The following is a 15142-nucleotide window of genomic DNA, read 5'->3' on the forward strand; positions in this document are numbered from 1 at the left end:
TTCTCCTTGGACCAAAATGTCATGTGGCACCTACTCAAGGTAATTTCTCCTTCTGCATAAAGCAGAAGCACCAGTTGCTCCTTCTTGCAAATACTGTCTGGTGTCCCCAAAAAGGCTTCTACTCCAGGCGGCCCGTCTAACCCTGGGAAGCCTTCTGGCAGGGCAGAGGGCTGTCCTCAGCTTTTTCTGTCTCACGTTCTCTTTCTTCCTTGTGGAAACTTGCTGACTTTGTAAACAGGGAGAATAGTAGCAATATACTGCAAAAATGAATTGAAAAATCTGTAAGGTAGTAGGAAACAGCCTTTTTTGTTGTTTAAAAGCAAGCTTTTGAGAAGAAAGGTGGGAAGAGGAGACAAATGTTATTTACGTCTTTAGTGCCAGTATACAACAACATTACAAATAAGAGCCTGTGCAAAATTCTGGTTAGTGATTTGAAAAGCTTTAACTGAAGTTTCTAAAGGAATGGGGGAACAGGTAAGAAGGCACTTCCGCAGTGAATAATAAATATCTACACAATTTTTCTCTCTCTTTTTTTTTTTTTACCAAAAATTTTGGTCTAAATATTCCATAAAGTCCCAAGTTAAATACTCCTATAGAAAATTCTGTTCAAACAACAAAATGAGTGATTTGAATCTGACATAAAAAAGTCCAAAAAAGGAGACGGAGGAGGAGGTTCCTTTCTCAGGTACGTTGTCAGAGGGGATGCTTGCAGGGAGCGAGCCCTGGGCAGAACAGCGCTGGGCATCTCGCAAGCCCCTGCGTGGTGCCATGCTGCTCCAGGTTAGAGGTACTGGCAAGCCTTGGCATCTGGGATGCAGGACTGGACCTCTTGCCTTATACCTGCACCAGGCTGGAAAAATGAACCAAAACAATCCTTGATCATGAAGAGTCATTTCTCTAGAGAAGGCATTTGAACAGCAATAGCTCGTCCGGGTAGGAAAGGTAAACTTAAACTGCTCGCTGCCTTTTTCATGCTAGATGCCCAAGAATCACAAGCCTTAATTCAATCGCGTTATCTTGTCTGAAGACACTGAGTTACATGTAAGTAGCTGTAGCTTTCAGCTTGCAGACTCAAGAAGTGAGAGTTTCCAACCTTGCTTGAGAGTTGTGGGCAGTGGCAAGAGCCTTTAAATTGCCTTGAAACAACTGACATTACAGAATACATGGCAAAACTTTGCTTTCTTAAACTGTGAGGCAACAAAGAAGCAAAGCCAAAAGTTTACCCTGGAAAATTTAAATTAGCTCTATTTTAAAGTCTTATGCAAACTTTAACCCAGTCTTTGTTTTACTTTTAATAACATTTTTTGGTCTCTTAAGATAGTGTGTTGGTTCTGTGTAGATGATGAATACTTCTGGCAGGCTTGCATACAGAGTTTTAGATCACATGCTCATATACAAGAAGCCAGTGGGAAGAAATGGAAAATCTTTGTGTAGGTTTTATTTAGAAATTCCCCCCTTCACACACCTCCACCCCTGTAGAGGACTGAAATCTGTCTTCCTCTGGTAGCCTGCTAGATGGCAGTATCACATAACATGAGCAGTAAGCAAAGGAAAACATGTATTTCATTTATATAACAAAAATCAAGACATATTTCCCTTTCCTATTACAGGCTGGTTTAGCTTTCATATCACTGCAATTAAAAAAAATGTATTTATGTTTGATGTGACAACTTACTTTTGTGTTCTTGCTTTCAATTATTCAACAAATGATACTTTGACAAGTGCAGTAAAAATCTTCTGGGGCATATATTTATTATTTAAACATAATCTTCTGGGGCATATATTTATTATTTAAACACAGGAAATTTTTTCTGAGGTCAAGTAATTTTGTAGGCATTTGGGGTAAAATGAGTTTGTTTCATTGTGCATACCATGTACACACATCTCATGTGAATCTGTTTTTTTCCATCATAAAATTTTAACAACACAGTGCAGTACAGAGCTCCAGATGTACTTGTTTGGGAGTCTGTTCTTTGAAATAATTGCATCTGGACATCTCTAGCAGCTCCAACTATTTTCCCTTGAATTAAACAAATATCATGTTTTTATCTCAGCGTATGATTTATTGCCCACCAGAAATGCCAGTCTTTGGCTTTGAGCGTGCAGGAGCCTGCCCATATAACTGCAGTGGAAACATCTATTTACTTATTTATTTGTTTGTTGTACCTGTTGTGACTTTCAGCTTGAGGCAGAGATTTGATAACTTGAACTGACTTCATTTTTGGTGCAGTATTATCTGCAGTGACACATGATAGTATATATGTCTGCTTATGTGAGAGCATTCAGATAAGAAGAAAATTAAGGAAGCAGGAAGCAGTCAAAAGCCAGGAACATTAAGATTTCCTCTGAGAATTTATAAGTATGGTGAAATTTATAAAACTGACACAAGTATTAGAAGTGTGCTGTCTGATGAGTAACCTGGATGAACATAAATTTGGTACATTTCTGTGTTTATGTTCTGGATGTTGCAGTGGACCATCTCTCGCTTGGAAGGGGGTCTGAGTAGGAGCGCCAGGTTTTTGGGAGAGGAGGGGGTTTAGGGCAGTGGTTACTGCTGGGGAACCTGCAGAAGTGCTAGCCGTGCTCTGTGTGCAGTGGCAGCACTGGCCTGAAAGGGATACCATATGTGCAGTGGCAGCCTCATCTTGCATGATTTGGGCATGCATGATGCATAAGAGGAAGATATGAAGGAGGTTTTGTTAACAGAAAAAAAAAAAAAAAAAAAGCTAGGTGAGGACATCTGAAAAAATGCAGATTTGAAGAAATAACATCCTTGCAAGAGGAATATGAGCACTTTCACAGGTAGTGCACAGCTTGTGCTTGGCCTTTCACTCCCTTGTGCTCTCAGTGTGAGCCTGTTCCGGCAGCGTCTAAAATTCAAGAAGAGAAGGAAAATGACCTGAAAGTACGGAGTGAAAAACACAGATGATTGCATTAGTTCAAACCTGCTGAAAGGTAAAATTGAGTGGCTATTCAAAACAGTCCCTGTACGGGTGCTCCTTAAAGTATTACAGCAGTGGTTTTCTCATTTCTTATGTAGTCTGTCTGCTGCCTGTGCGATTAGTTAAAAATAGATTTTGGTAGAATGTATTAGAGCATGTTATGATCAATTTTTAGTACTGCATTATTTATTACTTTAAAGAAGAATAAATAGAGCCAGATTGCTTTCATTTTTAAAACAACTAGTCCTGTTTCTTTGGAGTGAGTAAATACCTATTAAGTTGAACTTAAATATTATGCATTATTGCTTGAGTAAATACCTATTGGTGCTCATAAGCATGCTAAGGAGTTGGCAGCACAAGTGGCTTTGGACTCTCTTTCAGGATCTTGTTAATATTAAATGAGGAGGATGATGCTGTTGAACCCTTGAGCCCTTTGGGATCCCATAGTTGCCTTGATCTTTTCTTTAGATCATCATGAAGAGCTGTATTCAGACGAGGCCTTTGTCAGCTTTATGACTCTGATGGCCAACAGCTTGTGCCTGATGGAATGAAAATGTGCTGGCAGATGTATCCACTCCAGCATGGACGTCTGACCCTCAGCCATTTCCAGAGGCACATTATCAGCATATGGGACAGGCGGAACTGGGCGCGCTCAGATTTAGGGAAGAAAAGAGAAGATGAAGCAGGACACCGGAATTACCGTGACAGGGGATGGGCTGTGAGAAATCCAAGCAAGTAGGACCCCCCCACCCCTCAGGAAACACCTGATGCCCCCTATATTAGTCGCTCTATGGGCAGGCACCCAAGGAGATCATCTGCAGCCTAGACATCTCACCCTTTATATCCAAATCAGAGGTCACCTTATTGATGAGCAAAGTAGATGAATGTATTGGGGATGCATTGGATTAATGGAGAAGCAATAAGATAGAAATCCTCCTTCACCCCTGAATTAAGGAGAGGTCCACAGTTAGTGAGAAAAACAAAGCACGTGTACTTTAAATCATAATATGCTGGAAATGAGAATGAGGTTTCTGGCCATCAGGGGAGAAGGAGTAGCAAAGGAAAGAAGCCAACGATGCAAAGTGGAGCTCAGTGTGTTTATGAAAAGCGATGCAGTGTTCAGCAGTGGTAGCGGGGGTGACAAATTGCTTTCAGCAGGCCCTTCCAACCCTATTAGTAGTTCCTTTAAGTTTTGTTTGCAGATACGTTTATTCAAGTTTTTTTTTATTTTCAGAGTTTGCAGTTGACCCTGTAGAGAGATGCTAGTTTGGTGCTGGTTTTACAGGGGTACTAACTGGCGACCGTGAATTTTGAAAGTGGAAAGGGGCAAATGAGTGAGGCAGGCCTGAGGTTAGGTGGGTGCACAGGCGTGCAAACGTATATTTGGCACAGACAAGGAAGGGAGGCTCTTGCGGCAGTGACGAGTGTGGATGGTAGGGCAGGAGGAGGCTTCCAGCGTGGGATTAGAGCTGGTGCAAGGGCCAGGAAAGGGGCAGGACAGCAGCTGTGGTGGGGGGAGATGTGGCGTGTGTACCCGAGCACCTCTCCACCCTGAGCACTGGCAGCAGGCAGGCTGCTGTTGGTGCAAGCGGGAGTTGGAGCCGGCTGGGCTGGTAGCCAGTGGAGGGCAGGGGCAAACCCCATCACTTGTGGGGGTGTCCTGGGGTGCAGGGTTGGAAAGCTAGGGGAGGTGCCGCTGCTGAAGCTATGGAGAAATAGGAGGTGAAAAAGTCCATCTGTAAGACTGTGTAAAAATTAAGACCAAGCATAACTGATACGATAGTGATTAGTCCCAATAAATGTCTGAATATTGATTCGTCCTTTTGATTAAAAAAAAAAAAAAAAAAAAAAAAGATTTATTTTGAGGGGAAAAAAGGGAGTTGCATGCCACAAAAGAGCATTCTTAGAGAAAATGAAAAATAAAAAGATGGAGACATTTCCCAAAGGCATGAGGAAGTATAAATAGTCTTGAGTTTCATGTCAAAGGGAAGAAATACTTGGTGTTAGTTTTATTTTTAGAAAGCGGGAGAAGTTATGAGACAGCGTGATATGAGCCGGCTGTCTGGAAGTATCTGTCATTTTTAATGTATACCCTAGATATATCTGACCAGTCTGCTACTCGTGTGAAAAACATGGAAATAGAAAATGTCACTGTGGAAGGATTCACCTGCCCTGACGCAGGTGTCTTAAAGTTAAATACCTCAGTGTGAACTGTTTGCTGCAGCTGCTTACACTTGGTGGAGGGGGGGAAAAAAAAAAAAGCATCATGAGTTGATAATCTGTCTCATGCTAAAATAAGTTGCCTGAGGTAGGCTAGGAAGATGTAAAATAGGGTGACCAGCTGAGGCGTACAAGTCTGAAATCATCAGAGATGAATCTTGTCTCCAAGAAGCTCCTATTACTACACTTGCTTTTAAAATGAAAGGCTGAGCAGTCTAAAATGTTTACTATGTATGACTTCATTTCTGGAGGGGTAAGTGCTTTGCAGTGTGGAGGTCAAATACAATCTCAATGCCCCCTTAAAATGTATTAACGCTTATAGATTAAGGTGTGATTTGGAGAAATAATTTCAAAACTTCTGAAAGAGAAACATGTCAGAGGTAGATGAAAAGTCATGTTTTTCAGCTGATCCACTGTTACAGTTCTATAGTCGAACAAGAGTTCATGTACGCTGAATTCATGCAGAATGGTAAATTTTCTGTATTCATCATTCTATAATAAATCTGGAGCTGGAAACAGAATTTAACACAAAGACGATAAAGAAGCTTTGTGAGCTGCAGCTTCAAAACAGAAATGTCAAGTGAAACAGTGTTCTTGAAATTCCTAGTACCCAGTGGTGATTCTTGGTAATTTGGTTAATTCTGTGAACTGCATGAAGTAAAGCAGTGCACATAGTAACCCTGGGTGTCAGAAAAGAGTTCACAAAGGTGAAATTAAGGTGGAGTTTAAAAGAGTTTCTCAATTTTACTTTTTAAGTCTCGAGGCAATAACTGATCGCAGCCACCTTTGCTGGGTCTGAGGAAATCCCAAGCTGATAATGACTTGTCTGCTGCGTACCGTGGGTTGGTAGTTTGGTGAGAAGCTGAAACCATTGGCAGTAACATTTCTCTTGGTTGTCATTCCCATGGACAGTGCTGCAGAGCTGTATCACCCTTAGGAGCAATTCTGGCTGAATTTGGGGATGTTCTGTGTTGCACGAAGGGCTTAATGACCACTGTGGTCATTCAGAGGTCCTGAAGGTAGAGATCTGAAAGAGCCATGCTCTGATAGAAAAGAGAGAAAGCCTTGGCATTTGGGAGCTGAAAATGTCACCTATAAAGAGCTGGAAGGTTTGGAAAAGCTAATGCTTCTTTGAGGTTAGAAAGCAGTTTGCAGAAATTTAGGTTCACTGTACGTGTTACTAGCTTCAGTGAGGTCTAGTAACTAACACTGGCACAATTTTAGTGATTTTAGTCTAAAGGGTAGCCAGCTTTCTGGCACTTTAAATGGGTACCAAGCACGAAGGCAATGGAGAGGGTACCCTATGTCTGTGATTGCCTCCAAAAAATGCCCTTTTCTGTTATTAAAACTTACGTGCATTACTACCCCAAACTGTAAGTGCCAGGCCATTCTGCTCATGCTAGAAATAGTGTTCTTACTAGATTCTTACTGCAGCAGCAGAAAGTGTGTTTTCTGGCACGTCTGTATCCACACCTGTGGATCTTACCCATACAGAGCATGAGAAAATGCTTTCCCGTGTTTTGACCTGTAGACCCTTGTACATGGCACAATGCACACTCGTTGTATAGTCTTATTTTTCAGGTTTTTATGTTTATATATACTATGGTAAAAGTTCAATACATTGTATCAAGTTGCTGTGAAGTATAATGATATAATAGCATCACTGCAAATATGACAAGTCATATATATGTAAATTTGAGATGTAATTCTTCAAACAATAGTGAACGAGAAGGTTGCTGGACCTATTTGCAAGTAATGAGGGAGCGCAGACTCTGTAATAAGTGTTTGCAGGGATGTCCCTTTGTCGTTAGGTTCTGTACAGCTTCTCCTTTTTCAGCATGCAAGCAATGGAGCAATTAGCAGCGATGCAGACTGAGATAGCCTCCGTCTTCCATCACAGTTTATTACTTCATTTGTAGATTAAACAGAAGAGGTCTGCAGTGTGCTTTCCATGTAAAGTAGTTCAGCATTTTATGTTTCTCTGTCAGACACAGTGAAAAAAACGGTTGCAGAAGCTGATACATGTGTATGTAGCTATGGCAGAGTTGTGTTATCTTCTGAGAAATAGGGTGTGAACATATAATTAAAGACTACGGGATACGTTTTACACTTTGTGGCTGAGGTTAAAAAAAAAAAAAATGCAGCTCCTCAGTTCTGCATCTCCGCACTGGAGAAGCTTGTTCTGAAGGAGCGGCTTGGGTTTTTTTTTGTTTTTTTTTTTCCTAGGAAGACTCCTACGTGAGCTAGAAATAGCCAGGGTGCAACATGCCCTAGTTACGTCCCCGGCACGAGCGGCGGCGTGGCGGGGACGATGCGGTGGGAGCGGGCAGAGCTCCAGCTGCCCCTCCTGCACCCGCAGCCGCATAAACAGGACGTGCTCGCGCACAAAAGGAAAGTGTTGACATTGTCTTCGCTGTTTCCTGAGTTTCGAGAGGAGGGGAGAAGCTGCAGGAGTAGGGACGGGGCGTTGGAAGTCCTCGCCTGGGCTCTGCCACTGGCCAGAGCAGGGCAGAGAAGGGGTCCCTGCTCTCTCGCGCTGCCCAGGACCCCTCCGACCTGCCTGGCATGTGGCAGGGTGAGTTGCACTTGGGTTAATCAGGGCGCCGGGGATAGTCCTACCCTTTTCCCAAGAAACAGCCTGGGATTAGACCCTCTGCCTTCTCTGTCACGTGCTTTGCAGGAACTGGGAGCATCAGTCTTGTGGGGCTGTTAGACCTTTTAGGACATCTCGGCATAAGGGGCAATGATCCGTCTCCCTGTACAGGGAGAAAAAATGCTATAGGAAAATGCAAGTTTATCCGCTCAAAAGTTGGCAGACAACGTAGGCAGCTGCAGCGTCTGAAATTCTGGTTTTTTACACTGACTAGATTTCAGGTTGTGTCCCATTAAATCAGACCTTGGGATCCCTTAAGTACACTTGTGTGATTATGGCTAACCCAGCATAGCTAAAGCTGCTTTATTAATTACATTGACATGTTGGGTTGTAACATGCTAAAAATATCGGTGCTGATAATCTCGGTCACCTCCTACTTCCAGCACAGCTGCATTCTTTGTACGTACTGTCGAATCGCTGTGCTGTAGATGGACCAGGGTTATCACAGGCAGGGCTTTATTATTTCAGCCAAGGTATTTCTTTGTTATTTCAATAGGAAACAGAAGATAGGCGATAAGCTAACAAACTCACAATGGGTGGAAGTTCATTAAAAATATATGTCGTTGTATGTATGATGTATTGAGATGTTAAGCCCTTTGGAACATCAGGTGTTTGTACAGTGTCGTTACAATGGGGCCTCGCGTGTCACCAGATTTTCAGTGCTGATGGTAATCAAAGATGACTTTTTGGCATGCTGGCAAGTTAGGTGGGGTCAGGGAGCTGGTCGTCGGGTACAGAGAGCAAGGCCGTTATTGTTGTGAGGTGTTAAATTGTGACTGGGCAGGGCACTAGAACAAGCGCCTTCCACGCAGAGGTGAGTGTGTTTCTTTTTGGCAATTTGTATGTCAGAGGTAGTATGTTGCTGCAGATATTTTCAAGACACCTTTTTTTTTTTTTTTTTTTTTATCCTTTCAAAATAAATATTGCATTAAGCAGCGGTCTAGCTTCGTAATACACAAGTAGGTCAAACTGCTGTCATGACTGTCTTGCATACCACCTACAAATACAGCTTAAAAATATGTCGAGTGCCAAATTAAACAGGAAGAGCAGGGGATGCACTCTAATTCTTTGACTTGTGCTTAAGTCTGGAGCACAGAATAGCAATGGCATGATAAAACATCACACCCCTGGCTTTTGACATCGCTTTCACCGACAGCCGTTTCGGGCAGGTGATGGAAATCTGGACTGTTTTCCAATACTGTGAGCAGGCTGAGTTGATGCTGGGCACATTGTGCATTTAACCTTTGCAGTATTGGAAGCACGAGAGTTTGCATCTGTAAAACGGTCGCTTCCCCTTCAGTTTGAGACATTGTGGAGGTAAAGCACCAAGGTTAGTGACTAGCCAGGCGCACTGAGGTACCGTTATGATCATCCCCCTGGATACCCTGACATAAGGAAGCATGGAAAAAACCTCTCAAGTTCGCTGACCTGCAGATAATTTTTTTTTTTTTAGGAAATAAGCAGCTGCTAAAAGTGCATTGGAAAGACACTTTAGCTTCTTGAAAACACCCAGACCAGTGTATACATATATTTTTGGGGGGGGGGGATTTTTTTTTGCTTGTTAGTGGTGAGGGGCCCTGCCTCCACCTCTTCCCCTGGTTGTTCCTGACTTTGTGGGAGCAGGGTGGGAGCTGGAGAATGGCGCGCAGCACCGACGCACTTTTGAGCCTCCTGGGGAGGCGCGGGGCCGCTGGCGGCCGGGGCGCCGAGGGTGCGCCCCCCACCTACGGCCGGGCCCTTCCCGGGGGGCCTCGGCGCCACCTCCAGTGTTTGGACACGTAAAATCCCCCCCTCTGCGTGCTCTGACGCGTGAGGGTGTGTGTGCGGGCGGGCGGGCGGGCGGGCGGGCGGGAGGCCACCAGGCGCGCGGAAGGCCGAGGCCTCGCAGGCGGCCTGAGGATGCGGGGTGCCGTCCCGTACGGGATGCGCCCCGGCTTGGTTAGGCCGGCGCCGGCTGTCTGGGCCGTCTGCTCTCCCGGCCTCACCTAAAAGCGCGATCACGCTTTTCCTTTCTCTTAACAGATAATCCTGAAATAGCCGGCAGGAGCGGAACGGAGTGTCACGAAGCCTCCCTGCGGACGGCCAAGCATGGCTACTGTACATACTACCCCGTCTCCTCCTCTCTAGAGTTGCCACAAACTGCATGCTAAGTCAAGAATTTGTTCTTACGGACAAATCACAAACTCGAAAAAGCTAGTGCTGCTATGTCATATATGAATATTAAATATGGTATGCTTACTATACTCCAACCTAAAATAGTTAACTACCTGATACCAGCTGTGATGTTTCAAGACATAAAGGGTAACATTTAGTTTTAAAGATTTTCTAAGCATAGTTTAATTCTTGCAAATATTGTCTTTTCTCCATAACTATACCTAATGGAAATGGTCCAGTTGAGTTAGTCTCGTGAGATTCAGTGGGTTTGGATCTTTCGAGCTCAGCAATAACTAAGTTGTATTGGCTAAAAGCTTATCCCAGTTGCAGGTTTAATTTTCACCCGAGCTATGATTGGGGTTTTTCTTCTCGGTTTAAAAAAAAAAAAAAAAAAAAAAAAATCTTGGTTTTGCTCCCCTAGCGAGTTGATTCCAAGACAGAGGAAGTGAAACGCAGCCCAGTGTCCTGCACATCACCCTGCCAATCTGAATATTTTTAGCCAGAAGTCCAAAGGAAAGCACAAATTCTTTATATGCACATGGTTGGTGTTTGACTTGTATGGAGAAGTTGCATTTGAATCATAGCAGAATAGCAGAAAATCTAAAAATTTTGCACAGTATGAACTTCATACCCCTTTCAGTCCCCAAAAGAACAAAGTCTTGAGAATATTATTTTACAAGTATATTTATAATGTTTTTAAAAGAGACTTTGCAGAAGTGCCTAAATTTTGTCACATCAGACTTGATGAAAGTGAGCCTGATGCCAACAGTCAAATGTCACCAGAAGCGAGTAATCTTTCAAACTCAGTCAGGTTACCAAAAAGATCCAAGCTGTTACGAAGTAACTTCTAGAAGTGTAAAATCAAACAAACAAACAAAAAGACCAAATTAACAAAAGGAAAGGTGAAAAAGAAGGTTGTAGATGAAGAGATTTGTATGATACTCTAATTTAATTAAAATTCAGTTGAGTCACTGAAACTTCATAGGTGACTTTAATCTAGACTATTAACTGAACACTAAGAATGTAGAATGAGATTCAGTTTAATAAATCATTACTGTATTTGCATTTTTTTTAATTGGATTATAAGATTGTAACCAGATTAGAGTGGAGAAAAAAAATAGTTCTTTTAATTGTTTTTCTTTAAAAACATATTTTATGTCACAAAAGTATGAAGATATCTTTAATACAATTATATACGTTATATATACATACATACATATATATGGATGAAGCAGATTTTAATGTTGTTTACTTTTTTAAATACTTTGTTGATTTACAAGGTAATTATATATGTATAATTAAAATTTCATTTGTTTGATTTGAGATTTGTTTCAAGCACTATTGTACCAAATATTTCATATTTCACATTTTATATGTTGCACATGTATCACATAAATGACATAGTTTTAAATTATTGTTTAAAAAAAAAAAAAAAAAACAAGACAGCTGTTATAAATGGATATTATGTATAATTGTTTGCAGCATAAGTTTTCTATGTGGACATTATTAGTGATTGCAGTATTTTAACTTAACCTCTTCAGATTGATTGTAAACTATTTTAAACTTTGGCAGCACTGCCTGTTCTGAACGACTGAAGGCACTAACCATATAATTACTTGTCTAGGAAATTATTTTCCGGGCTAAATCTTGTTTGTCCTATGTCTAATTACTATCTATTTATATATAAAGCTGGAGATTTGATCATCCGAAAGAAAAAAAAATAATCACGATTCGATTGTAAAATTAACATAGTGCTTGTAACGTTGCGTTAGTTTTAATTTGTGGAAAAATAATGTATCTTAACTTGTTACTTTAGCAGTTAAGGTATCACCATTATATACTATTAAAACACTAATATTTGTAGACTTTCTCAGTCATTATAACTAGGTAGTTGACACTGCAACTTGCCTATATCTGTCAAAGTTGTTTTTATTTTTTTATAATAGTTAATTTAGGCATTTGGGTAGCTTATTGTATAATACTAAATGGTAAATTATCCATGTTGTTTAAATATTTTATGTAGATAACTCTTCAAGACATTGTTTTGTGTGAACTTTTTATGTTTCAAAATAACTGTTATTCTATGTTTTTTACAATTAATCCAATACTACTATTTTTTGCCCATGGATGACGAAGCTTCAGATACATCAGGTCTTTCATCCAGATAAACTGACAGACAAAAAGAGAAAATGTATTTTTAATAAGAGATCCACTTTCTGACTTTATGACTTTGTAATATTCCTGAAAACTGTACAAGTACAAACCTATGCTAACAGTAAGGAGGCAATTACAGAGATGTGCAAATACGTGTACGACAGATTCTGCATTTTATTTATTTATAAAGTAATTTTATAGACTATTTCAAAATTTGGGAAGATCTAAAACTATTTTTCTGTATAAATATTATTTGCCAAAACTTTGTTTATATTTTAAAAAAGTCTAATGAAAGTGATTAAATTTTAAATGCTTTGTTTAATTAAAAAAAAAAAAAAACAACAACAAATAAAACCTAAAACCCCCTAAAAGAACCATGAGATGGGCCAACGCAGAGACAGTGATTACTGTAGCTGGGACACAGTTTCAAGTAACTTGAGATGTCTCAGCGTTTATTTTCTTCAAAGAATACAGCACCTCACCAAAATACTTTTTAGTTTGCCTCTCTCATCCAGCATAATTGACGACGCATACAATGAGTATTTCAGTAACAGTTAAAAGAAACCCCTCCATTCACTCTTTTTCAGCATATAACTACTAGTGGTCTGTTAAATAGCCATTCTATTTCTGTTGTGACGTTAAATTCATTCACCCAATGTACAACCACTGAAATAAAAAGAAGCATTTTAAAATGAGAGCGGACTCGGGGCGATCCTTTCTTGTGGCATGGCTCTGGGAAGAGGGGCCCGGCATGACAAAAATAGTCAAAAGAAAGTGAAGGAGTCTTTAAAAAGTATATATTTTCTTTTCTTCTGTTTTTCCCTTAATTGCATGTTCAGGTAACAGATCCAGAAGTGCAGCCCCCGGGGGGGGGACACGGGCAGAAGCTGTGTGAGGAAGCCCGTGCTCCCCTCATGCGGCAGCGCGCCACGGAGCCCCAGACAGCCCGCCCGTGCCCGTGCGTGCCGGGGTGCAGGCCAGCAGCGCTTATCTCGCCGGTGGGGCTCGCGGGTGCCTCACCACCGGGGGTGTCTTTTCACCGGTGCGTCCTCTGCATCCTCTTGGCTTCACCTCAGAGAGTATTACACCAGCGAATAATCCCCGTTACCTCCCAGTCGCTCTGGGGAGCAGCAAGGCAGAGGGAGCTGTGTGCCCAAGGGCAGGGATCGCACGGCAAGCTAGTCACCTCCGGCTTGCAGCTTCGTGGTTGCTTCACACACACATCTTCTCCGCTCTGTTTTGTTTTTTTTTTTTAATGCTTTGAAGAAAGGAAATACAGTTCCTGCCGGATCAAGAAGAGTTTGTGTCATAAAGTCGTATACATTTCATCAGATTCCATGGTCACAAGCGATGTGGAAAACCAGCAGGGTAACCGGTGAATGTGGATGTATCCCAAATGTAGTGAGCCAGAAGCCTGCTGAGAATGGAGCGTGTGGAATGGAGAGGACGCACGGGGGTGACTTGCAGGGACAGAGGAGGACTGGAGCACTGGAGGGCTGCAAGGGCATTGTAGGGCAGAAGCAGCAAACCTTTCAAATTCAACTCCTAAGGAGCGGAAGCCTTGTCTGTTCACACTTCCCTATGTTAAACCCCACCCTGGACAGTTGTCAGCTGCCAGGAAGGGTCAGGACACGTCGATTTTTCTTATCTGAAAGCTGCTTTGTTTCTTGTCAACTTTGGCACTTTTTTGGTGGTGGAGAAGCACTCGTGGGAGCCGTGAGCTTTCAGGATCCGCACCAAACCCGCAGTCTTTGTACGCCTCTCTGTGCAGAGCGTACCCCCTTCAGATACCGTCAGTGTTTCCAAAATGAAGCAAGATACTTCTAGAGACGAGGCTTTAGAAACCTTTGGTGTTCCCCCCCCGCCACACATGTCCTCATGGACAGACGGTGGCCACAGCTTTGGCTTCAGCATCGCGTTGCTCAACATCGGCCTTCTTTAGAGCAGACCGGCCAGGTCCACACGCACAGCGGTCGGCTGCGTGTCTCCTCTGGCCCCACATGGTGTAGCCATGACCATAAGGCTTTATTATTATTTTCAGTATGTTTTGCTTGGTCTTCAGTTCAAACATCTGAAGTAATCTTGAGGGCTGGGATTTTCTGCAGCCTACTGGAATGAATACCATGAAACAAAAGGGGATGTGACATTCGAGGGGTCAGAGCCTGCTGGGATAGTTTTGCATGTTTGTACACAGCCAAGGAAGCCAAAACTGGTTCAGCCTTGTCTGCGCTGTATTTTGGGAGTGTCTGTTGAGGAAGTTACTGAAACAGCATCTGGGTTTTGTTTCAGAAAGAGTTGTTTCGCTCCAGAAGAGAGCCTAGAACAACCCAACGTTTCTGTACTGTGGGTGATTATGAAAAAAAAAGGACTTGTGGGCAAGGCTGCTTTGCAGTGTGGGCGTTGAGTCTTCCACTAGTGGCATTTCTTGCACGAATTCATGAGACCAAAAAAAAAAAAAAAAAAAATTTCATGCCTGGAATAGCTGAAAACCTTCCTTGGCATCAGATCGTATGCATACGGCTCTCTTTAGGCCTGCAGTCATTTCGCTAGCCAAGCCTTTTGCCGAGTAACCTGCCTTTTTAATGTCATATAATTGACAGTTCTGGAGTCTTTTTGCACGAGTCAAGATGATTTTTATTGCTGGAATGTGTGTGTGTGAGGGCAATACCATCTCAGCTGTTGCATTAAAGCAGTTACTGTTGCTGGTATGTAATGTATGCAAGCAAATAGCAATAGGTGTAGAATATCTAGTTAGATTGTCTGTGAATTAATAGACTTCTAAATTCTTATTCTTCTAATTCTGTAAATATAGAAACCATAGAAATTGTAGAAAGTAAATCACATGCTTTGTTACATGAAAATACCTTCTGCTGTAGCAGGGGGGAAAAGCCTACTAAGAAATGTGAAAGGAAGATATTGGTGTGAGCTGCTTCTGGAATGTTGTGTTGCAGTTGCATTATTTCCACCAAAGCTTCTTACAGAGTGAGGAAAATACGCTTGGCTTTATGATTTAGGAAAA

The 15142-nt window shown here is 42.0% G+C and overlaps 1 protein-coding gene across 10 annotated transcripts in view; it reads left to right on the top strand.

Annotated features, from left to right (window-relative positions):
• Positions 1 to 12818, top strand: part of MBNL2 (muscleblind like splicing regulator 2) — a 114775-nt gene extending 101957 nt beyond the window's left edge. For all 10 annotated transcript variants that reach the window (XM_042805872.1, XM_042805869.1, XM_042805874.1 and 7 more), the window contains one exon: positions 9838 to 12818. In XM_042805872.1, coding sequence (XP_042661806.1) covers positions 9838 to 9852 — 15 coding nt within the window. In that variant the 3' untranslated portion in view covers positions 9853 to 12818. The remainder of the gene's footprint in view (positions 1 to 9837) is intronic.
• Positions 12819 to 15142: the final 2324 nt, after the last annotated feature.

Source organism: Tyto alba, unplaced genomic scaffold (genome assembly GCF_018691265.1).
Source record: "Tyto alba isolate M040663 unplaced genomic scaffold, T.alba_DEE_v4.0 Super-Scaffold_45, whole genome shotgun sequence".
Lineage (NCBI taxonomy): Eukaryota > Metazoa > Chordata > Aves > Strigiformes > Tytonidae > Tyto > Tyto alba.